At 31.0% G+C, this 26,580-nt stretch overlaps 1 protein-coding gene across 1 annotated transcript; it reads right to left on the bottom strand.

Moving 5' to 3' along the window:
- Positions 1-22,408: 22,408 nt before the first annotated feature.
- Positions 22,409-23,949, bottom strand: LOC114171292 (suppressor). Its single transcript, XM_028056421.2, has one exon. The coding sequence runs from the start codon at positions 23,621-23,623 to the stop codon at positions 22,613-22,615; it is 1,011 nt and encodes a 336-aa protein (XP_027912222.1). The 5' UTR covers positions 23,624-23,949; the 3' UTR covers positions 22,409-22,612.
- Positions 23,950-26,580: the final 2,631 nt, after the last annotated feature.

The following is a 26,580-nucleotide window of genomic DNA, read 5'->3' as shown; positions in this document are numbered from 1 at the left end:
GAGCGGTCGATGTGCTTAGCAATGTTGCATGTGACATCAATTGTCCCGTGACGGAGGACAAGTAGGCCGAGTCATAATCCGATTGTGGCGTTTGAGTTGTTACACTGTTAAGTAAAAATAGTTGCGCCTTGGTTAATGACTATAGTTTTTGGTTTAGTGGTAAGTGCTTGATCCTGACTAATGACTATAGCTTTTGGTCATCAAAGAGTTAAAAGTGTCCAATAGATAATGTAGAAAAAGGTATAATAAAAAAGTAAAATATGATATTTAAGAATACAATAAATAAAAACATTGAAAAGTTATAATCTTTTATAATATTTTTTAAACTATGGAATTCATAAAAAAAGTGTAAGTTTAACTAAATCATAAAGGGATATATTTTATTTATGCAGCTACTTTTTACACTATTAAAAAAGGCTTAAATACCTTTTTGGTCCTCATTTTCGTAGTGTTTGTTGCAGATGATCCTCATTTTGACAGAATGTTTAAAATGGTCCTCATTTTTACTGAATGTTTTAAATGGTCATCATTTTCGCAATTCGTGTTTTATTTAGTCCTTTCCTGTAACGCCGTTTAAATCATTAACAGAGCATTGTACAGGTGACACATTTGTATTAGGGTGTGTTACGTGTACTGTACATATGGCTAATTAACGTTAATTTCTCAATTTAGGGGAAATTTTGCAATTAGGAATATTTCTTCATCTTCGTCTTTCTTAAGCTCGGATTATTTGCAGAGGAAGCAACTAATACTTGTCATTTCATCATTGGATTGCATTTGCACTCTTCATTTCAATTTTCCAGTTAATCTTCTTCTTCCTGCAATCCCATTATATAGGTATGTTACGGTCCCAATCTTCTTCCTTTACCTCTGGTTGTAATCGTTGGAGGCAACCGTGTTGTATCACTTTGTGCACTGTTAGTGGTTCAACGAGAAATGGATTAACCCCGATTTGTAGCTGCGGAGAGATGGCAACTTTGAGGATGACAAGAACTCCAAAGAATATTGGTAGAAAATTTTGGGTACAATCTGTTTTTATTTTTGTGTTAATAATAAATTGGTTTTAATTTTTGGTTTATTGATTTATAGAGTGGTGGTTCCAATAATGTGGGTTGCAATGTTTTCAAATGGTGGTGTTAATGAAAAGGATGTCATCATCATGACACAAATGAGATTAATGATTTGGAGAAGTCATTGAAGGTTGCTGAGAAGAGGCTGCAATTAGTAATAGGGTTCACGTTATTGTGTGTAATCTTTTAAAGTTCAATCTGTAAAATTGAAATAAAGAGCGTAACTGCAATCCAATGATGAAACGACAAGTATTAGCTACTTCCTCTGCAAATCCGAGCTTAAGAAAGACGAAGATGAAGAAATTTCCCTAATTGCAAAATTTCCCCTAAATTGAAAAATTAATGTTAATTACCACACCTATATAGTACACGTAACACACCCTACTACAAACCGTGCCACCTGTACAATGCTCCGTTAATGATTTAAACGACTTTACAGAAAAGGACCAAATAAAACACGAATTGCGAAAATGAGGACCATTTTAAACATTCGGTAAAAATGAGGACCATCTTAAACATTCTGTCAAAATGAGGACCATCTACAACAAACACTACGAAAATGAGGACTAAAAAGGTATTTAAGCCATTAAAAAATTATATGATTTTAAAATTATAATTAGTATTTTAAAAATATTAAAATAATTATTTAAGTTCAATAAATGAAATTTTAATAGCGATTATTTTTTAATAAGATTCCGTTTAAAACATTATTCATCTAAAAAATAAAAGTTGAATGTATCTGTTGTTTATCATAATTAATTGTGTTGTGGTAACAATAATTGAAATATGTCTGAAGAATAAAAGGGGAAAGTCTTAATAGATTACAAACTATGAGTAAAAATTTTAGAACTTTCCAATTATAAAAAATAGAAAAAATAAACATTGTGGAGTTAGGTTGCTATCTTCAAATCAGCCAATATCGTACACGTGGAGATATATTGTGGAGGCCACTTCCTTCATGTATGCCTAATCATGTTTTGCTTTAGGTTATGCTTACTCACACATTTTCCTTTTGCCGTCATAATTGCGTAGGAATATCTCACCTTACAAATTTACTTAGAAATACAAATAGTGAGTTTAAGATTATCACATTAAGTAAAAATGTATAAATTTCCTGTTTTAAAATTTTATATTGGAGACAATCTCAATTTTATTATATAGGTTCAACATGTCTCATTATTGTATCACTGATGTGAATCTCTCGTTAAAAGACTCTTCTAATATTTGAATTGAAAATTAACCTTATGTCTCATTTTTTATGTATCTTCTTTGTAAATTCCTTAAAAAAAAAAACCATCAATTTTCCAATTTTTATTTTCTTTTCACTCATTTTCAAACAAAAATTATCTACAAACACAAATTTGTTGACAAACAATTAACTATGTTTCATATTTCTCAACAACAATTGATGTTAGTCCAAGCCATGACATATAATTCATAATGTTATTATTATAATACAAAGTTACGATGTGCAACATGTTCTTAACAAACAAATTAACACCAAATTAACTAAATCATGACACTTGGTAGGAAGATTGTGAAAATGTTGCTCCCTTGAACTGAAACTTTGATGATAATCATGTCTGAATTGTGTTACTTTCTTGTGACATGGTTAAGGTGTTTCATATTTTCGGGGTTTGGAAACTGTGACATGATTTTGTCGTCGATTGTCCGAAATTAGATGACAAACAATACTCATAAAATTTAAGATAAGATTCTGATATTCTTTAACCTGACAATATAATTACAAGAACAAAACATGCATAGAAAAAGATAAAACAAAGATTAGAGTAGAGACCCTCAACATTGAGTGTTATATTTGTACTCTATACGGTTATATTATATGTATATATTGTATATAACTAAACTAATTATATATTATTTTTTGTCTCTTTTGGAAGTGGAGTGTGACACAGAACAGCCTTTAAAACATCATCTCAAAGGGTTTAATGGATGAGCCTAGTATTTGTCAAATCAAAGTATGAAAGAGTGAAGAAGGAGTTGAGTGGGAGATGTGAAATTCCAACATTGTTATGCTTAGCTTAATTTTGCTTTTCAATTTTAAATTTTCAAAGCAGCAACACAAATGCCAGCAAAGCCATTTATGTCAATGGAGAATTTCTCCCACTAGAGAACAAGAATCCAGAAGGGAGTCTTTCATGGCATGATGGGATATTTTATCACAAACCACAAAAATTATTCATTTATTTATTATATTTATTATTTTTCTTTTTCATATCATCCTTCATGCTACTTAGGTCTTCACTGTTCAAGTTTTGATTGAGACTCTTGCTGATTTGATAAGCTTTTGCACTGTTAAAAGTAAATTCAGGTTACCAGTTACATGGATCCAAATGCAAAGTGTGTAATCACTGCATGAACTTATTAGATTAATTTATGATTTATTATAAATAAATTTAGAAATTTAATAATGTTTTTAAATGTGGTAAATACATAATGTTTTTTAGATTTTGAATTTCCTGTAATAACTATACAGTAGTTAGGATATCATTATAATTATATGATATTTAGCTTGTTTATGTCTCATAAATATGTGGTGTTTTTCAAATAGTTACCTTTTATTATCCGTATTATGGAAATACATACGGTCTCATATACATATGTATTTCTTATTGTGTTTGTGGGTGGAGGTAGGTTGATTTGGATAAATTTATTATGTAATTAGCTTAAAAAAGTGAGTTGAGATTTTGTATTTTTTTAATTAGATTTGGATAAATTTATTATATAATTTAAATCTGTATTTTTATATATTTTAAAATTCTAAATTTACTTTTTAGGATTTTTATTTTTAGTTTATGAATGTCTATAATATGGAAACATTTTAGAATGTACTATCTATAATAAATTTGTATTTTGGAGTATACATTTCGAAATACAAAAAATTGTATTATAGAATATACGATCTAGAATATAAATTTTGTATATAAGATTGTACATTAGGAATACAAAATAAAAATTGCGAATCTAGAATACAAAATGTATATTCTAGTTATTTTTATTTGTATTTTAAGATATACAATTCGAAATACAAAATTTGTATTCTGGATATGCATTTCTGAATATAAAATAAAAAATGCATTCCGAATTTTACAATCAATAATACAAACAAAATGAATAGGTTCACATTGGTATGAAATAGAGAAGAAAATGACATTGGCATCATAGTGAGGGGGTGAAAGACACCTACACAGGAAACTCAATGGTGGTGAAAATGGAGAACCTAGCTTCGTTGATTGTGGAGGAAGAAACGTCCCCAAAATAGTGAGTCAAACATGGGTTCTTCTCCTTAAAGCACATTACGCCGCTAGTTGGTTGACCTCTCTAGCGTTTGCATTATGGGGGCTGTATTCATTGTGAAACACTATGTTGTTGTTGGAAAAATCAATGTCAACATCGACAACAACAAAGGGTTGAAGAACCTCACTGTGAAAATGAGACTAGTATAGGAAGAAGGGAAGATGAGGAAAAACAAGACATTCACCACTCTATGGTTGGTCAGGTTGAAATACGTGAAGGTGTAGGAAGAAACAACCATTTTTATGTTAAATCCAACTAATTATTTAGTAAGTTGGATTGAGATGGGTTAAAATTTTGAAAAACTTTATTTATTTTTTCTTATTAAAAGTTGCAATTTTCACTATTAACCTAATTAAAAAGTAGCACAATGTTTGCAACTTCTTGCATACAAACTTTTTAAGCTCTTCATTTTCAACAAATCTAAAAGGAAGTGCATAAATTATTATCGTCCTAATAAGTGCAACAAGAGTTGTTTCTTGATTGAATTTAACAATATTTAAATTCATGGTATTGGGGTCACTCTCACACCCTTTTCCAATACCTAATGCCCTTTGTATCTTCGTATAACAACCATTCAAATGTTTAATTCAGTTAATCGTTCCAGAATAGTTTCGAATTGTATTGTCATCTACCATATTATAATGAACCCAAACCTTTAAAGGAGCCTTTGTAAGAGTCTTTTGAGTTTACTTGGCATGGTTTAGAAGACTGTTGTCGTATAGGAACCTTTGACGTTAATGGTGATTTAACTTCAAATGATGCAAATTGAGTAGGACCTTTAGAGGTTAATGACATGTGTCAACATCTAATTTCATCCGAGTAAATAAAATTAGTTTCCAAAAAAAAAACAAAAATAGGTAGTAAATAAAAGCAGAATGAAATAAAAGTTTCTTCAAAAATTCTTAAAAAAATATTGTTCCTAAATCCTCTCCACTCACAAGCTGACATCTGTCATCTTTTGATTTGCAAAATCTTCTAAAATTTTTGTGAAAGAAGCACATTTTTTATTTTTATTTGAGATATTCTTCTTTTCGAGACCCTTTCACCATGATACTTCACCATTTTTCTCAAATCTCCACAATTCTCTACACAACTTTCATCACTTATCACACACCTTCGTTCCCCATACCACCAAAAGGGCACAAATCCTTCCCTCTACCATTATCATTCATCTTCAACTCCTTATACACTATTGCATAAAAATTCTCATATCCTGCACACTCCATGCCTCATACACAAGCATCACCCCTATCCTCCATTTTCAATCACAAAGCCATCATTTCCCTCACCTCCATTAGCTTATTCAATTTCTAAAACCACAACATGCCTTCATCATTTTCATCACTACCTAGGGCCACTCCATTCATTCTAGCGAGCACAATTTTCTCCTATTTCCATTTTCAACTCTACTCTATAATTAGAGACCAGCCTCACACTATGTTAACGTGTTGGCCTCTTTAAAAATATTGTCGAAGAATAGGTTATTGTTAAAATAACATTGTAGCATATATTGGTATATGTTATGATTTTACTTCAATCATCACTTATTCTTTGACAGTATTTTCAAAATTGGCACCGCGTCAACAAAGACTATGTTTTTTGTATACCACTATATGATATGGTTCCTTGAAGAACCGTAGCCTATATTGGTATATGCTACAATTTTATCTCAACTGTATCCTATACCTCCATGAATAGGGTTATTTTCTTTAGTTTTAGTTATCTGTAAAACCAATTGTTGCCTTCTACTTTGTTGAATTCTTCATTTACTCCTCTGTTGTGAACAAGAGAAATTTTTTCCCTTGTTCTTCTTCATTTTGGTTTAAAAGCAGCCACTAGGTCTGTGCTAGTTCATCTCAAGTTCTTCCTCATATGTTTGTTTTTAGCCTCTAACTGACTCATATTTGTGCTCAACGTTGTGTTGGGAAAACAGAAAGATTAGAGTTACAAAGGTTTTGATGATGAAAATTGCAAGGAACCTCAAAGCAAATATTGGAAGAAAATTTGAACATCATTTCATTAATGTTTAAAGCCTCCTTATAATAATTTATTTTTTTACTAAGTAGTTTAATTAGCTTAGAACTTCAAGAAATTGCAGCTTGCACTTAATCTGTTTGGGAACATTTTTATTTTCACAAAATGCATTGTGATAATCGATTATCACTTAGGATAATCGATTATCACTTATGATAATCGATTATCCTAAGTTTTAATCAGTTTTCAAAAAAGACACTCGAATAATCGATTTTCTTTGTAGATAGTCGATTATCAACTTCAAACTTTTATTTTTAGAAAACACTCTGGAATATTCAATTATGACTATGATAATCAATTATCTCTAGCAATTTGAAATTATCTGTTCAGTTGCTTGACCTAAATTTTGAAACTGTATTTATAGATCGTCCTTTTACTTTCCACAATAACCGTTTTAGAACATCAAAAGTTGAGTGTTGTGATTGTTGAAGAACTCTCTAAGTGTTTTTAAGAAAGGGGCTTTGCAAAACCTAGTGTGGGTAGAGTGATAACTTTTCCTAAGTGGGTTCTTGGGAGATTGAGTGCTACTGTTGTTGCTAGGAAAGTTTGTCATCCTCTGTGTGTTTTAGAGGAAGTGTTTTCATCTCTTGTGTCTTCGAGAGAGGTGTTCTCTAAACCTTTACTCTCTTATCTGATTGTATTGTGTTTATTTTAGTGATTAAGTTAATCTCCTTATTTAAGAGATTAATAACTGGATATAAGGTCTTTTGATCTGAGCTTGTATAAATACTTATGTTCATCTTCTTCCACACTCTCTTTATTTATTTGCACTTGCTTTAAAAGAACTAAAAGTTTAATTTAAACGGTAAAATTTTGGAAATTTTTTTAAAGTATTAATTTTATAATTAAACTAATTCACACCCCTTTTGGTTTTTGTCCTAGCGCTAAACATTCCGTTACGCGATTCGAACATGTTGTTGTGACCAAATGCGAAAGGGAGAAACTTTTTCTTCCCATGTTCTTCCTTGTTTTGGTTTGGAAGCACCCACGTTCAGATTTGTGTTACCTCTCGTTTTCTTCCTTTTTTATTCGTTTTTAGCCTCAAATTGACTCGTCTTTGTACTCAATGTTGTAGTGACAAACCATTGAAAGAGTGAGCCTTTTTTTTTTTTTGCTACGCTACATTGTGACCAGCCCTTTTGGGTCCTCCCATTGTTACCGTAAGACCCAAGAAAAATATTATTATTCCAAGAGTGGTAATTGGACTTGAGGAGTATTATTTAAATTAATACATAATGACATAGATATAAGTGAACAGTAGCACAATTAGTTAGAGTCTTGTTGTGGATTGGAAATGTTTATGTGTAGCTTTGGTGTGACTTATATTTTGTAATTATTTATAATTTATTTAGCATGTTTTATGGTGTGGATATTATTCTAATGTTTTAAGAAATAGAAGCTCAAGGTTTTAGGTTTAGTTTTTGCATGGGTAGTGTGAAGTTTTATCAAGTTTAGTGAATAACTTATTCTAAGGATACGAAAGAAATTTTTTAGTTGGTGCTAGAAGTTGGAAAAACTTGTAGAATGGGTCTTTGCTATACAGTCAATTATATATTGTTTATAATAAAAGAAATATGATTGATTTGTCACTTTGGGCAAGATAGATGGAGATGTGTACTATGGGATATTAAAGTTTAGCTATGATAGGATTAATGGGTGGTAATTAGACTAGAAAAAAAAAAGTGGAATTGCAGTTTTTAGATATACTATGTTTATTTTCACTACTAAAAAAACTCATATTTCTTGTCAATTTTGTTTTGAAATTTTCTTTGTAGAAAATATTTATAAATTTTGTAATGAAAAAAAATTTGCAAGAAATTGCTGCCAATTTTTTTGTAAAATATTTTGTATAAAACACTTTTCGCAACAAATTTTGTAAGAAATACTTGCGAATTTTATAATTTAGTAGGAAATAATTACTCATGAAGGAATTACCTACCAATTAAAATTTTTAGAAAAAATAGTAGGAAAAAGCCTTTTCTTGCAAATTCTTTTAACAAATTTGCAAGAAAATTCCCATGTAATATGAGAATTTGTAGTAGTGTTTTATTTCAGATTCAAATATAAATTTATGTTTCGTACCAGAAAAAGTCAATAAAGTAAATAGATAGTTTTAGGTTAAGCCATAAGCAATTTTGATTTCTCGTATTTTCTCATAATTGAATTTTTAGGCAATTGTGTCAAATTTGGAATAAAGTTAAAATGTTTCTTTTAATTACGGTAGAGTTGGTTTATTGGAAGTATTGGAGAGAATTATATTATTATATTAGTTTTATGCAGGTATCAAAAGTGAGGTTTATACGCGAGGGATGAGTCTTTGTTTTTCTTTTCTTTTTCAATTGTATATTATTGTTAATAAAAGAAAATTGGTAGGTTAAGAGCTTTTAATTTTTTTTCTATAGAGGAGATATTGGTTAAATTGTGAAATTCGGTAGGATTGATGGGTGACGTTAACACTACATAATAAAGAGAAATAGTTTTGGTTTAGCTTTATGAAACTATTTCCATTTGGGATTCAAACAAAAGAAAAAATAAGTCCAGTTTCATTACCACCAAAAGTCGATAAAGTGAATATATCAATTTGTTTTCGGCAACTGCACATTTTGATTACCTCTTTTTCTCGAAACAATTTTTTAGTCATTAGTGTCAACTTTGGGATAAAGTTAAGGTGTTTCTGTTTCTAGTGGACAATATGAATTCTTTGATAACAGTAAAGCTAGGATGGTTCTTTTACTAGATGGCTTTGTTGAGTCAGGGTAAACGAGTTTTTTTCAGTCATAAGTCTTTGGCATGAACTTAGCAAGAGTGCTCTTACCCAAGGTTTTTGTTGAGCGGTTAGAGTTGTTTCTTGTAAGTCTATGGAAAGTAGGGGAAAGACCCTTTTCACAGGCGTTGTAGCGTTGGAAAGGTAGAGTGGTGGGTATGAGAGAATGACATACTATTTAATATTACTTGGTGGTAATATGTTAATGATTGCATGTTTTGGTTTGGGAACATGTGATGAGTTGTTATCTTGGTTAAGTTTATACATATGTTGTGATAATGCAAGTTGAGTTATATGTGTAATATAATGTTGTATGATACTTTAAATGGTTAGCTCACCCTTGCTTTTGTGTATTATTTTGTGTTTGTGTGATGATCATATAATGTGGGTTATATGGGAGCAAATGTTGATGCAAATACTAGTAGAGAGACATAGTTGTGAGATGCTTATGGGAAAGATTTCTAGGAGTTTTTGTGAAAAGCATTTAGAAGTGTTTACTTTTGAATAAGACAAATGTAATAGTTTGATTGGTTGAGTTTTGAACTTGAAAGAACTTGTAATAAGTTTTTGTTTTGACGACTTAAACCATTTTGATTTATTTCATTAATGCTTACTTTGGATAATAAAGGTTCATTTGGATACATATTTTAGAAAATGGCTTTTGAAAAAAAATTGTGAAGCTTCCTACTTAATAGGATGGTATATTTTCGCAATTATAAAGTTACATGTGACATCTCGAAACGGGTGTTACATTTGTGGTATCAAAACCAGGATTTTTCGAAAAATCTTTAGGGTTTATGGAAAGTGAGCTCGGCTCGGTTTTGTTGTGTGTCCCGTGGTTTGCATATGTGGTTGTGTGGCTTACAAAGTCTCTTTGTAAAAGTCTCTGAGTAAGTGGTGATGGTTGAAAATCTTTGACACATTTTTATCATGTGCCTTGGAAAGTTTTAAAATGCATATATTGTATTGTTTTGTATTGAATTAACTTGATGTATGTGGTCAGATGGCATGCCATGGACCTTGTACGTCGAACCTAATCCAACCTGCTAATTAGGTCGCGTAGGCCATCCAACGAATGGTAAATGAAATTTAGTAGCAAACTGCCAGTAATGCATCTGGGAATCAGGTCAACATGAATAACTTCATGAGACACAATATTGATAAGTTCAATAGAAAGGCTACACTAGATGAAATAATTGCTTGGATTCAGGAAAATGAGAAGATCTTCAAGCTTTTACCTCTCAATGGTTTCCTCAATCTTCTATTTTACTGTATAAACCCACTTTCACCCAACATGTTTTTTTGCCAAGTGATAGAGTGACTAGCTTCCAAGTATTATTCTTTTCCAGTGCTTTCATTTTCTAATCCATGGTTTGTTTCAATTTTTTTTCTTAATTAATGCCTCAGATACAAAAGAAGGTATAGTTATTGCGTTTAGGCTTATGAGAAAGGCTTTATGTGTAGGAGATAATTTTTCAAAGGATAGATGATTTCCTAAAGGATAAAAATGTTTAGTAACGACTCTAGTTTATTTTCTAAGGATAATTGAAAAATATAAATTCTCATAACAACATCACAAGGAGATTCATCATGGTTAGTAGAATTAGGATTTACAGGTTTAGATATATCCACCTCTTGTAATGGTTACATGTTGAATTCTTGAACCTAAGCATATCCTGGAATAGCCTTTTCAATATGGATGGAATGTGTTGACCTTATTCAATTTTAGGAAGATTTTGATTTACCACTCATTCTCTCAGTAGGTTCAGTTTTAGTAATATTATTTTATTTCTTTTGAATAGCAGATTTAGAAATATAAACTCAACCATAGGCACTAACATAAAATGGCTTATAATGTCACCCATTCAAGGTCAGCACACTAGAAGCTCATAGGTGAGTTTTCATTCATTTCACTCACGTTCTTGTTTCGCTTTCATTTATGGATATATTTTTTTCATTTTACTGATTGGTTTTGGCTTTCATTTCATTATGCATTGTGCTTTGAAGGATTAAATCCAACCTCCAGCGACGGTGACGACGCCCCACATTCTAATGGTAGCGACAAGGCCCTAAGGCCACATTCCATCGACGACGAGGTCATATTCTAGAAATGACAACTAGGGCTGTAAGGCCACCCTCCATCCGACTTCGTTCTCAACTTTGGTTTCACTACCAAGTTAGTTTTGATATCCGCCATTGCACTTTGTCTCTTATTGATTGCATGTTTTGCCAATTGTTATGTTTTTTTCTTTCCCATTTTTGTTTTGTCTTAGAAATTTCTTTTAGTAGGGCTTTTTGGAATTTTTATTTGTTTAAACTTTTAGAATATTTTTAGTATCAAATTTAGATTTATTATTAGTTCCTTAACTAATTTTATATTTATTGGATTTTTGAATGTTATCGGTGCATTATCATTTTATACTAAGATTTATTATAATTTTTGTTAAACACTGAGCGAACCTTATTTTCAGTTTGAGATTTCGTACAAATGACTTAACTTTAATTGTTTGTATTAAATCTTGAATTTTTTGATAAGATAGTTTGGAAAATTTATTTTTCATAATTTGATATCATGTGTACATTGGAGTTATGCATAAATTTGATAATATTTCGGTTGAGACCATTTTGTGTTGTTCTTGTTTGAGATTTAGTACAAATGATTAAAATTTAATCATTTGTATTAAATCTTGAATTGTCTAATTGAACAGTTTGGAAAAATTACTTTTCATAATTCGCTATAACGTATACATCGAAGTTTATGCATAAATTTAATAAAATTTCGGTTAAGACCATTTCATGTTGTTCTTCAAATACATCCTTGATTGTGGTCATGAATAATCACCTTCATTTTATGTACTTTAGAGACCAATGCGAAATGTTTTCAAAAATTTATTAAATTTATGATGTCAGACTTCTTCGTATACGTGTTAACAAATTATGAAAAATATTTTTTCCGAATGAATAGTTGTGAGAGTTAAAAATTTGAGATTGATGGAGTTTGTTAAGAACGTTGTATGGATTAAAGATGGATGAATGAACATCACATCAGTGAAAAGTAGGGAAAAGGGATTTCTATGTTCTTGCAATATGCTCAAAAACACACAATCTTTGTGAACAAGACATGTTTTTATACTTGTACTCGTTGTCTTGATCCAATACGTCAGAACATAGACAGAATGTGTGATCATCTATTCAAATTCACTATAATGAGTTATATAGTTGGGACGGATGACCTCAGTTTCTCTTTGGTGGATCTTAATAAGATGAATTATACAAATGAACCATTTATTATGGCTAGTGAAGCAAGACAAATCTTCTATGTCACTAATCCAGCCAATATTATCAGTCATATTGGAAGGACAAAACATGCACGAAAATCATGATGAAGACTCTCTAGATATACTTGAGACAATGTTTTTCTCATCAAGAACCATTCAAGTGGATGTCAGTGAAATAACCTATGACATCCATATTGGAAGTGATCACAATGAAGGCATATGGGAGATAGCAATACCCTAATAGGTCTTTATTTATTATTGTCACATTTACAATTATTCTTCTTTCCTTGTTCTAATAATATAGAGCTAATTGGTTGTATTTTTTTATCTTGATTTACTAACAATGTGTTTTTAGGTATGACGAGCTTTGGATCAAGAAAAACTAGACTTAACATATTTATGACTCGGTTGCCGGATGTCACAACTGAATTGATCCTCGATCAGGTACACTTAGTAGCCCAAATGTAGAAAATTTTCATAGCTATTTAGTAGTGTTTGCCAAAAAGGCATGTCTCTATTGTGATTGCATCATGGGATGACGCCATAAGGATAAAGAAGAACCTCCTATGATAGGATATTCTAGTATGTTCCATATGTTTACTTAAAATTGGATATAATGTTTAATATGTTTACTTAATTCATTAACATCTTTTATGTTTATTTTCAACAACAAAATTTTGACATTTCGAACAATAATAAATTAAGAAGGTGTTATTTCACACAACCATTAGATGGAGGAACTTCAAGTCATGACTCACGTCTTTATATTTTTGGAGACAGGCGACATAAGAGTCCTTGTAATAAGTACCACATAATTGAGGAGGAGTGGATATAATTTCATGCATCTAAAGAGCTTGAGGATTGGTAGGTTTGTTACTTAAATGCTTTGTATAATCACACAAGCCATACATTTGTGATTTACAATTGTTAATTTTTGTTATGTGTTAGAGTGAGAAAAGAATAGCAGCCCAACAAAGACAAAAGCATAATGATGCATCACTTGTACTCTTGCAAGGTGGCTATACATTGTTGGAGAAACGTTTGAGTAAGTCTCATGTAGAGGCTTTAGAACTTGATTCTCCTGACCTAGTACCTATACCTCCTAGGTACAAGATGTGGAAGGTTGCTCAAACTAAGTCTGATTAGCACATCACATCACAATCAACTTAGGTGATATTTGAAAAAATAGTAAGTACAAACCCTAAACCCAAAACCATAGTTCATATGATGTGCTTTATGATTAAACTTGATTATGTGGTGCAAGATGACTTAGTTGAGTAAGAGACTCAAGGTTCGTTTGTTTCCCATGGTCGAAACGATATACACACAATAACCATTGGAAAGCATTGATAATGCCTTACTTTGGTCGACCACAGGTACTACATTGTTATTCTTAGTATTTTTATGTTATTGTTTACAAAGAAATGATCCACACCTTTGAAAATCTTAATATTAGTTCTTCCGTCCTGAAAAGCAAGTGATGTGCCAACCTATTATCCATGAAGATGATGACACGGCAGAAACAGAGGATGATCCTCTACGAAAGCTCATGACAAACTTAATCAAGTTGAAAAGAGGACCAATAGAGCTATAGTGAGAGTTAAGTATATTTGGCCTCTAGTGTTATGTCCCATTGTACATTTTGTTAAATGATGCAATAGAGTTGATTTCAGGAGACAAGATGATAAATATTTTAATCATACAATTATAGTGCTTGTAAGTTTTTTTATTGTCTTCCTTATTTAAATATTGAAATTGCTACTTTTTAATTTATATTTAATTGTCTTATTATAGGTACATGGACACAATCACTATTGACCAACGTCAGGCTTCCATGTATGGATTTATCGAACCTCAAACCATCCAAATTCTTAGAAACATAGTTGAGCAAATGCAAACATATTTGCAAACATAGATGTTTGAGTTACAAAGAGAGATATACCTTACATCCTACATTGATGGGTAAGTATTACTGTAATTTTATGAACTAATGGTAATTAGTCATTTAACTATTTCTGATTCATGATAAGTCTCATTGACAACTAATGGTCATCAAATCAAGAGAATGCATAATTGTCTGATTTTGTTCTTTGCATAGGAAGATGAAAAATGATTTGAAAATCATGCTACAAATGTAAGTCTTACTTTTCTAATATAATCTACTTAGTATATATTGCTACTAACATATGTTTCCAATTTAATTAGATTTTTGGGTAAGCCTAGATCAACCCAAATTCAAGTAATCTATCCAAAGGTTGGAACTCTTTTCATCTTTAAGTTATTCATTTTGGCATGTCAATTTATGAGCTTAATCTATGATTATTTTTTTTGTCATATTTAGTGTAACAAGTAGAAATATTCATGGAAATATGGATATTACGTCATGTCTTGGATGAAAACCAATATTTGAGCAGAAATTAGAGGTGATTGGGCAGAGGAAATAATATATATCTTTCACATTTAGAAATCATATCAAACTTTAAACATTAATATCCATACATAATGAAGTTGTGTTATTTTTTCAGAGATTCAAGAATCCATCACCTATAACTAATGACACAATGAAGAAAATAAGACAAAAATGGATAGTGTATCTACTGGAACAATGGAGTTAGAAAGATTCATGGGAGTTGAAAATTGACGTTGGAATTTTTAATTGTAAAATAGTAGAGGGTAATTTGTTAATTAAATAAGTGGTAGTGAGAGTGGATTCCCTCAAAATCTTTTTGGAACATTTTTTTGAAAGGGGAATGCTCTTATTTGTTCTAAAGATGTCAATTTTTCCATTCAGGAACTTCATTTGTTAAGGTGTATAAACACATGAGGATTCACGAATTATCCATTCATTTTGAAAAAATTGGTCTAATGTATGATTAAAATAATCTTTATCAGACCTAAATTTCTTGATAACCATCCCAAATTGATTTTTAATCAGTGCCACAAATTTCCTAACAACATAACTAACCTCAAATTTGTTTTTAAGGAGAAAAAGTCATGTTACCTTTGTACAATAATTAATAAAGTAATAAATCATTTAACTCCTGAAATATTTGAAACATTAAGGGACCCCACACATTAGTATGAACTAGATAAAAAAGGATTAGAGCTTATTTTATTGTAAGCAAGAAGACACAGAACACGTTTGTGTTTTGTCAATTCACAAACCTCACAATGAGAATTATGCATATTCAAATTCAAATCCTTAAACAAAGAAGGAAACAAAAGTTTTATAACACGAAATGATGGATGTGTAAGACGACAATGATAGAACTGAATGTTTTCTTAATTGTGCATTGAGGATTCAATCATCAAAGGGTGACTCATAATATACCAAAATATATCAATGAACACATACCTATTGGGTTTTTCATGTTACTAAGGGAGGATCTTACTCTTTCTAACTCCTCATGATTGTGGAACAACAACATGAGCATATTAAGGCCATTTGAGATATTTTTTTTCCATTGAATCGACAGGCTGAATGCACATTCTATAGCTTTCCTCTAGCTTGGGCTTGTTTCCATTTTCAATTCCAGTCATTGCAAAATAATTGATAAACACCTAGATCAGGATAAACATACAACAATGAAGACTGCAATTGTGTACGATAATGGAGGTTGAAACACATAACATAGATCAGAGGTTTAGTGAGCAGAGATTAATGTTACAATTAGGTTTAGATAACAATTAAGTCTGTTCACTTTTATACACTTAGAGTCCTAAAGATTAAGAACTCTGATACCATGTTAATAATGAAAAATAATACAATTATTCTCACTTATTTTTTCTCATTATACATATTGAATATATATATATATATATATATATATATATATATATATATATATATATATATATATATATATAAATCTCTTCAAACAATTTTAGAATCCTTCTAAACAATTTTAGAAATTAAAATAAAATATACAAAATTAAAACTTAATAAATATATAATTAAAAATAACATAAATTTTTCTTTTTTAAAATGTCCTATAGTAAGAATGCAAATGCATAGAAAATAAAGAATAGAGATAATTAAAACTAGATAAACTTTTATCCTAAATGCAAATCAGATTACAATAAAAGTCCACTGGGCATATTGTATACATGTACAACATTGTTCGATTTGATTTACAGGAAAGAAACTTAGAAAAGAAAAAAGAAATTTAAATTCTAAATACATAAATAAAATTTAAAATTATTATACGTATTATCTTCTTAAAATATTCATGCACTAATGGAAGAGACGAAATCAGAAAAAAAAATTGGCAAACATGTTAAAAACTTTTCATGATAAATAAACTTAAGAATGGCTAACTTATATTATTAATAACTGTTTCAAATTAATCTGATAAAAATGATCTTATATTCTAAATTTAAAACAGACATTTACTTGATATAACAAATTAAAATTTATGTCTCAGAAGTACACATGCACGTGACTTCTAGACTCAATTTTTATGTGTAAATGCAAACTAATTTTTATATCTAAGAGGGGGAAGTTGATTATGTCCTAAATGTAACTTTTTGTAATTAGTTTTCCATACATGAAATTTGCATGAATTTATTTTTCTATATACAAATTTTATGTGGTGTGTATTTTAGTTAGATACTTTTAATTTAAAAAATATATAATAAATTTCCCAAAAGTCTTGCTAACCGGTGTCAGAAGTTTGAACCTTAACCGATAAAACAGCCACAAACTTTTTTTTTTTCAGACAAAATCAGTTTACTTGAACTAAAATTGCTATTTTTTTTCAGCGTATGTGACTTTTTCCATAGAATCAAAGTGAATAACACAAGTTTTTCTTTTTGTTTATGGAAGATAAAGAGTCAAATTCTACAAAGTAAAATGGGTACGATAGATTAATCTTAACAAATTTTAACACACATATTTTTTATATCTTAATTATTACGTTTTAATTGTCACTTATTTTAAGATAAAATAAGTGGAAAGTGAAGTAATTTCAAAATAAATATTTGAATCTCAATTACTTTAGTTACTTCTTTTCATTTTGGTCTTTTGGACTTTCTGTCCAAAATGTGTGTACCGTGCCAATTATCACGGATGGGCTTTCAAGTCCAAATGGGGGAGGAGATTTCTTCCAAAGTTTTTTTTTTTTTTTTTTTTTTTGCAAATACTCTCGAAATTATAATTTAGAAGTTAGAAATGAATTTTGTATGTATAATCCAAAAGTCAAAATTGACTTTTAGATTTTAATCCAAAAGTCTTCTTTTAAGAAAAAAAAAATTCTTCTAGATTGCATAATTCAAAAGTTATAAAATAACTTTCAAATTGTAACTTTCAGAAAGGGAAGAATGAGAAAAAGAAATTATAGGAGTACAAGAAGAAAGCTATGGAAGTGAAGAAAAAAAAAATTACCAAGGAGGGAAGCAAGAAATGGGTTTTTCAGTCCAACAAATGTTATGAGTATTAAATGAATCTAAAGTGTACATGGGTTAAATTTACAATTTTCAATTTAAAAATATGTTTTGGATTGTATAATGTAAAAAATTATTTAAATTACAGAATTTAAAATATATTGTTAAGTTTAGAGATATATTTTCTATGTACATCTATATTATACCGAGGAAAATATATTTTTAAATTCAAAAATACATTTTGGATTATACAATACAAAATATTTTTTAAAATTTTATATTATACAATTCAAAAACCATTTTGAGATCACACAATCTGTGATATTTTAAAACTATAATAGAGTTTAGATTTTTCTTAACCTGATTAGTGAAAAAGAAGAAGAAAAAATAGGATGTAGAATGAAAGAGAGAGTTTAACCCTCAACAAAAGATAATTAAATGAATTAAAAAAAAAAGGAATAAAAAGGGAGAGAAAGAATCTAGAAAAGTAAGGTTTAGAATATGGTGAAACAGAGAAGAGAGTCTAAAAGTCAAAAAATTGAAATTTCTAAAGGCTATTTGGCAAAACCATCTTCCTCTTTATTGAATTCACTTCCACTCTGTTCCCAAAAGCAGAGTGTGTTGTTGGGGATCAACATGCACCACGCATGGCTTTATTAAAAATCATTTTCTTTTTCAATTTGTAGTTACATAAACAACAACCATTGTATTCGCAATATAAATAGTTTCTCATGTTACAAGTATTTCTAATTTTCTATGTACTTCACCTTCTAATTTTCTTTTATGTGAAATTATGAAAATCTTTGAGGTATCAAGGAAAATTTTAAGAGAATATATGAACCCTATAAAATAGTTCCTTTTTTTATTTTTCAAAAATTAGTAAATATTCTCTTCCGAAACAAAATCTCACTCACACTAACCTAATCATCATTGATTTGATTATATTTTACCGGGTGAAAATTGAATACACGATTTTTTTTATATTAAATGTGAGTCTAAAGTGTGTATTCATTACATTATTATGTTTAATTCTGACTTAAGTATGTTTTTAACTTTTATAAAAGTTGTTAAAATAAGAAGTTAAAAGCTAAAAAACTGAAAAAACTATTTAAGAAATCACTTTAAAGACCCAAAATAAAGGTAGAAAGAAACTACAGATAAATATTTTTTCAGAACCAAATACACAATTTTTAAATTTTTTGAAGACTAAAAGTCAAGAAAAAACTTAATGAGAATTAATTATACACCTCATCATTCGCTAAAAGACTAAAAATATCATTTTTTGATTAATAACTAATTTTATGAAATTGTTAACTTGAAGATGATACATTTTGAAGAAGATGCTTATAGTCCAGACAAAAACTGTTTTTATATTGAAGATTTCAAACATCCAAATGACCCTTTCCCTAGTTCAAAGTCAATTATATTATGAGAATATTGATTGACAAATTGAAGAAATAATTTAATAACTGTACAATATTTTTAATCTATTTCTGTTACTATTCACTCCTTCCACACACATTTAAATTTCTTTTACATATAAAAAATAATATTTAAATAATTAAATTTTGACAATTTTTTCTTATCATCTGAAATATTATTTTTTAAATAACTTTCCTATTTTTTTATTTTTTTATATTCTAAAATTACTTAAAAAATATTATATCACATAGTAATATATATATATATATATATATATATATATATATATATATATGAAAGGAAACAATTGAATTTTATGAAAAGACAAATCATGAAAAGATTCTTTATAATTAATCATGTATGTTGAGAAGATTACTAGGGAAGAGTGAAATTCAAAGGTGATGAACATGACATGTGTGTGGAAATAAACATTATCTAATAAAGTGATTGGAACCCTAATTCATGATTTATTTATATGAACATTCATTAGTTAAAGTTTTGTAGAAAAAGAAAAAGGAAGATTCCATAAAGATGAGCATTGGTAACCCTAAACCCTATCATTTATCCTTGAAGCCTATGACAATCCATTAGGGCCTGAAGATACATAGTAAACTTTGCAATGCAATTGAAGTTGAATTTTTGAAAAGTTTGGACCCTCCACCTCACATTGACCCCTTTGGTTCCCCATGCACCATTTCTTTTCATCATTCTTTCAAAAGGCTACCCAATTACTCCATCATCTAACTCCTCCATAGCCTCCACCTGTAAACCATATTCATGAAAATGCTACCCAACAAATTTTTTTCTAAAAATCTCTTTCTTTTTGTTGATATTCAAAATAAAAACAAATTCTGAAACCCCACATGATCTTGCTGTTTTTTTGTTTTTCCTATTTAAAGTAAATTGATGTAGGATAGGGGGCATTTAGAAAATCATTAGTAAGGTTTCTAGTTCAACTTATATCAAAATAAAGTGTGGTGTGGTGTGATAATTTTAAATTTTCATTGAAATCTTGCTAATGAAAATTTTATTAAATTTTAAGATGGTGTTTGGTGTGGAAGAGGTAAAGGAAGAGAAAGAAATAAAGGGGAAAATGGTGATTTAGAGAAGGGGAAGAGAAGAGACTTGAAATAAAATAATTAGACCCATTATTTGAATTTTGTATCACTAGTGAAAGTGAACAATATGAAACTTTGAAATTTACACTATTTTGAAGAAGAAGAAAAAAACCCTGAGAAATGACTTGAAAAAATTGGTTTCTTAAAAAAATATGTGACAGGTAAGCGTGGAACTTTCTTTTTTATGTTTATTGGTGGTTAAAATCTACTGAAAAGGTTACTGTTTTTTTTTTCTTTTGGTGATTATGAAGAGCAAGAAAAAATGTATTTTTAAGAAAAATTAATTACTTATAAATAATTCATTTATTTCTTTATACTAGTTGTCTTTAATTTCATTTTGACTAAATAAATTCTACCATATTTCTTTAGTACATATAATTTGAGTAACTTTTTTAATCAATAAAGTAGGATTTTACCGAGGAAACACTAAGATAGATATTCATAACAATAGGTGAAGTTTAAGAAGTAAATCTGGTTTAGGTGAAGGTGAAAAACTATAGCAATTTGTCAACGACCCAACAAGAACAAAGGTTAAGAAATTGTGCAAGTGTGAACTAATTTCAAAAGATCACTCACTATCTCTCTTGAATTTTATTTTATTTTTAGCTTAAAAAGATGTGCGTGCTATTTTGCATGGTAAATTTTGATGTTTGTCTCTATTCTGTCTTCAAACACTATGAAAATATATTAGATTAACATGATTTCAATGACTTTCCAATGTTTGATCATTTGATTTGATTGAACACACATTTGGTTACGCATATCAAGGTCCTAATTATTGAATTAACAAGCTAAGATTGATAGAACATGTAAAAACATTGTACGGAACAATTTTCTTTTGCCTCTCTTTTCTAGAGGGTTCTCAATTAATCCACCATTAGCGGAACACACCTTAACACTAATTATGTCACATCATCCACATTATTACACATAGTTTAAAGAAAAATAAGAGATGATTAGATATCCATTTTCTAACTTTTTCAGTTCCCATTCCCCTAATCAACCACATTCCATTGCATTGAACACCTTAATGTGGCAAAGAAATAATTGTAAGCATCCAAATTATTTCTGCCTAAGCTAAGATACTTTAGATTCCCCCGTGCAACTTTTAAAACAAAAAAATCAAACCCCCTAAAAAATAATCTTATTATAAAACTAACAATGATTTCAAATCTCCTTTCAACATTTTTCTACACATTTTTGCTAACTTTAAAATTAAAAAAAAAATATTAAGAACACTTTATTGAATGAATGTTTTTACTTATTGAGAGCCAGAAAATATCAGAAAAAGATATATAGATACTGTAAAATGAAAACAATCTATGAAAAAAGAAACATCCTTTGACACATACCCAACATGGATCATGTTACACAAAAACATCATGAATCGTGCAGAACTTGACAGAGATAAATTATCCCCATTTTCGTGTTTTTCTTTCCATTCCCAATAAAAATCAAGCATGCAAGCAAAAGGGTTGCTTTGAAGGTTAAGTTTTTTACTATGATTGTTCCATCTCAAAGGTATATGTATAGAAGGTTGTTATTATAGCATATATATATATAAAACTCTTGATCATAGGTACATGTAAGTAAATGGTTCATATAAGTATATATTACTCTGTAAGTTATACGGTCAGGAATTAGATTACATTAAAATGAAGAATCATAAAGTAAGAATTGTCAGTGGTTGGATGATAGAACTAATGGAAGATATTGAAATGAATATGCTATGCAGGTACACTTAATTAATGATATCAATCATTAACTTTATTCTGAATATTGTCTACTTTATTCTGTAAATGATTGTTTATTTCAGAAGAATGAGATCTAAATTTGGTAGAATGAAAAAGCACAGGCTAAGATGATGGATTTGGTAGAGGGGGACAGATGAAATGATTGTGGGAGAATTGGCAACTAAACTCTTGATTACATGTTAAACCTAAAATCACGGTAAGAATATGGTGAAGGCAGTAATGGAGGGCATAAAATTTTGTTTTGTTTTTGCAGTCTAGAACAAAGGTCCAAAAGGAAAAGACATGAGATAAAAATAGATAAGACAAGCCAACATTCCAATCTGTACACACAGAGAAAAAAGTATTGAAAGAAGTTGAAATGAAACCCAGCGGGAAACAGGCAAAATCTAATAGATTTTTCCTTTTGATAGCTTCTAACATGCTAGTTCAACATGAACCAACCAATTAAGAAGGAAGAGAATGTTATACAGCATCACAGAGGACCATTGGAAATTGGTGCTCCTCTCTTGATGCTATCCATGTTGGTAGTTTCATAGACAGGTAGACCACTTGAATAGTATCCCAAGTCATAGTTTTGCAGTTCAAACAGATCAGAGCTTGAATCACTTTCTGCACCATCATCAACCTCATTGAACTTCCTGATTTCAGAGATTTCCTTCTCCACTAACATCCTATCTTTCTCAACTGACTCATGACTACCCTTGTTCCTTTGTTTCTCTGATGATGATGATGATGATAAACCATTCATGTGTTTGTGTTTGTGATTGTGGCTGTTATCATCAATCAAAGTTGTTGTTGTTGTTGTTGTTGGTTCCCTTTTTTTCTTCTCATCCCACAACAACTCATTTTGCAAAGTGGTTGTCGTTGATCTTGCATGTCCATTATTATACTTTGCTGACAAGAACTGTGCATGCTTGTGGTCTGAGAAGGTTCTGAATTCCTTGCAGCTCTTGGTTGGTGTCTGTACATAAGGAGGAGTTCTAAACCCTGAACTTAAGGAAGAGTATAAGGACTTAGAATCTGCAGTGCTGGCGCTTCTGAAATGGCTAATGCTGCTCCTCCTCCTTCTCCTCCCTCCAGGGCTCTCATCCTCATCTTTCATGGACTGAGAGCTGGATTTTGATTTCTTCTTCTTTGATGCTGATTGGCTGAAGAGAGAGTTCAAGAAGCTTGCAAGCCTTCCACCAGGAGAGCTAGGCTGCTTGTGTTTCTTCTCCTTCATGATTTGCTTCTCCATGCCATGGAATTGCTGGGGGAGCAAGCTTCTCATTGGCATGTCTAAGCTGATTCTGGCTCTGTGTGCATGGTGCCTTTCCTCTCTCATCATCTTCTGAGTGAAGGTGGAGGCAGTGTAGCCGACAACTTCACTGTACCCTGAGAAGTACCTTGCTGCTTCAAACACATCAAGCTCACCAGAATCGTTTCTGCGGTGGAAGGACTTGTTGTGATTAATTTCTGGGTCCATGAGGCCTGCTATGGACATGGTGCAAGTGTGTGGAGAGTAATATGTAACAAGAAGAGGGGCTATATGAAGGATGCAAAGAGATTTGGAATGATTGAGAGTAGTGGGAGGGTGAGTTTAGGATAATGAATAAGTGTAGGCATAATTTTATATGATGAGGGAGTTTTGGAGGTTTTTGTGTGAGGTCCACAAGATGTGCATATGTGCATTAGCAATAAAGATGAGATTGGGATATAAGTGGGGAACAGTGCTTTTTATCCTCTCTCATGCTGTTAAAACCAGAGGTTTCTGTTAGGGATTGTGGGGAGCAAAGAGCTGTGTTTCCTTGGATTCTATATGCTTCTATGGATTTGAGTGGTTGTTGGCTATGCATATATATATATATATATATATATATATATATATATATCCAATGGACATCAAAATGTGCATGATTCAAAAATCTAACCTTCTTTGCTCATATACATCATCATTATACATAGAGATGGACAACAATTATTACACAGATCCCACCATCATTTTGAGGGCTTCAAAGTCACTCCACATTCCATAACAAATTAAAAGTAATTGCTTGGCCAGTAATTTCTTTTGACTAGGATAGATTTACTATGGCCCATTAATATCACACTGCCTCCTCTTTAACCTGTTTCCATAAGTCTATATAGTATTAGTTGGGTGAGTAATGTTCCAATTCCCAACCACTGGTAGGTTCATATAGAGAAAAAACCTACCTGGTAGCAGCATTATGTAAAAATAGTATTCAGATCAGACCATAAAAACCATCTTCTCATGTAAACTCTCACCAAATTTTCATATCAGATATAATAATACATAACATAATACCATATCATATGGAAGGTGATAGATATATGAAGAAGTCCCACCAAAGGGTAAAGAAGACCTTTTCCACTGCAAAGAACTTACACATGCATACTTAGTATTATCAACTTTAGTTTTCTTTGATGTTAGTCAATAAATGATTTGGCCCATCAAAGCCAATGCCCATTTCTGAGTGTCGGAGTATAGTGGTGAGCATAGTCTTTGTGTGTGGGCACGATCAAATGAGTACGTGTAGCACATGAACCAAAAGAGACACACCAACGGATATGCATTAAAGCCATATATGGACTACCAAATATTGTTGTTGTACGTATAAACTTTCACTTAGTCAAGGCCAATCGAGCGAGATGACCGTGACAGTTCCACTAAGATCATCTAGTCTAGTCAATTTTTTTCTTCTTAGTTATCAATGTGGCAACTTACAAGGGACCCCTTAATTGTGTAGCCACCACCACAATTGTGGCAACCTACAAAACTTATTTTCTTTTAGTTTTCCATTTGACAGTATCAGCATCAAGATAAGGAAAACTGTGCAACTTGTTACGCCAGGCCTTGAATGCTGACCACTAGTTTTGAAGTAGAAGAAACACATTTTTGTTACACACACTTTCTGTTAAATGAAATCATGCCAAGGCTTGTCAGAAACCAGTGGTTATGGTTCTTGCAAGCACTAGATTTTGATAGACCAGGATAAGGAACTATCCCCATCCTTGGTTACTTTGCTTTAGATTTGATCATTAGGGCCACCCCGGAGAACAAGACTGATAGAAAGGACACAGAGTTAAAGCACAGAAAGCTATAAAACTTAACATCTACCCAAATTTGTGTGCATTGGATGCCCCTGGTTGCGGACATTTTGGAATGTGTTGGGTTATTTTCTTTGCCTTAAGCATCAAAAACATATGAGGCCAAGGTTATTATAGTTCGCAGATTTTGTTGCTCTATTATTGGAGAAGCTGAAAGCAAGGCCACAAACACATTGGGAAAATCATTCATGTTCAATTAACTAACTTGATTTATATGATACTGTGCATCATATCTGAGATTTTATGAGTGGCCTACGTCAAATAAAAAACGTGAACATAATTGGAGAATGACCACATATATATTGATGAAATCCAACAACATCAGTGGCAGCAGTGTAAGGTGTGTGTGGTGATGTTGCCACACTCTATTTAGTATCATCTTCATCCTGATCTTGAACAGAAAAATATTTCTACAATCTTGGAAGATACACATGTTTGGTTGCTTTCTTTTAATATGAACCATGCATTCTTAAAGTGATGTTTAATGGACATGGTTGCCCCAAGAGTCTCATCTTTTATTGCTATGTGCCATGTTTGATTTCTTCTGACCTTTTCACCAAAGCACATTGGATGATAAATCATCATTGAAGAGGAGTAGTTCTTGATGGGTCTGAGATTATTGTAGACCCAGTGAAAGTCCCGGTTCAGATGTTATCAAGGCTTTTTCAAGACTTCCAACAGTGATCCAACAACACATTATATGAATTCCACTAGTTTTAGGCCCATCAAAGGCTTCAAGTGCCACACAAGGGTCCATTTCATGACCCTACAAATAAGAACTTGGTGTTGAATTTAGGGACAGGGTGGGGCTGCAAAAACCTGAATTCCCCTTCAACCTTTGGCCTAAAGGGTAATTCCATCCTCATTGGTGGCATGTACTCTCCAATGGGATGCCCCCAATATGAACACCTCTTCAATAATAAGGGACTAATGAAGAGATAAAGTAAGGAAGTGAGTGAGGTTTTCATATTTGGGTACAAGAGAATGTGCAAGGAACCTGAAACATAACCATGTACGATAAATCTAAACCGTAGAGAGAATTGTATAATTAAAGGGGTGTCACAGTTGGATTTTGCTCTTAGACATAGTTTTTTTCTTTTCCAACTTTTAAGATGTGCAATACACGTGGCCACATTAAGATTCATACATAGTGCCTTTTCACACTTGGTCTATAGCGCTTTAGCTTTAGACTCATTATGCTCATAAAATATCTATTTTCTATCTCCAAAAAGTTATGAAAAATATTTATAAGCTTGGCATGCCCTAATCCACATCTATGCTCTCATCTATTTGCAGGTCATACGCCTTATGTTGGCAGGAAAATCTCAACTA

The sequence above is a fragment of the Vigna unguiculata genome, chromosome 2 (genome assembly GCF_037176805.1).
Source record: "Vigna unguiculata cultivar grain cowpea cultivar isolate G323 ecotype 2 chromosome 2, ASM3717680v1, whole genome shotgun sequence".
In the NCBI taxonomy this organism is placed as follows: domain Eukaryota; kingdom Viridiplantae; phylum Streptophyta; class Magnoliopsida; order Fabales; family Fabaceae; genus Vigna; species Vigna unguiculata.
Note: the sequence above shows the minus strand (reverse complement) of the source record. Positions and strands in the feature narration are given on the sequence as shown.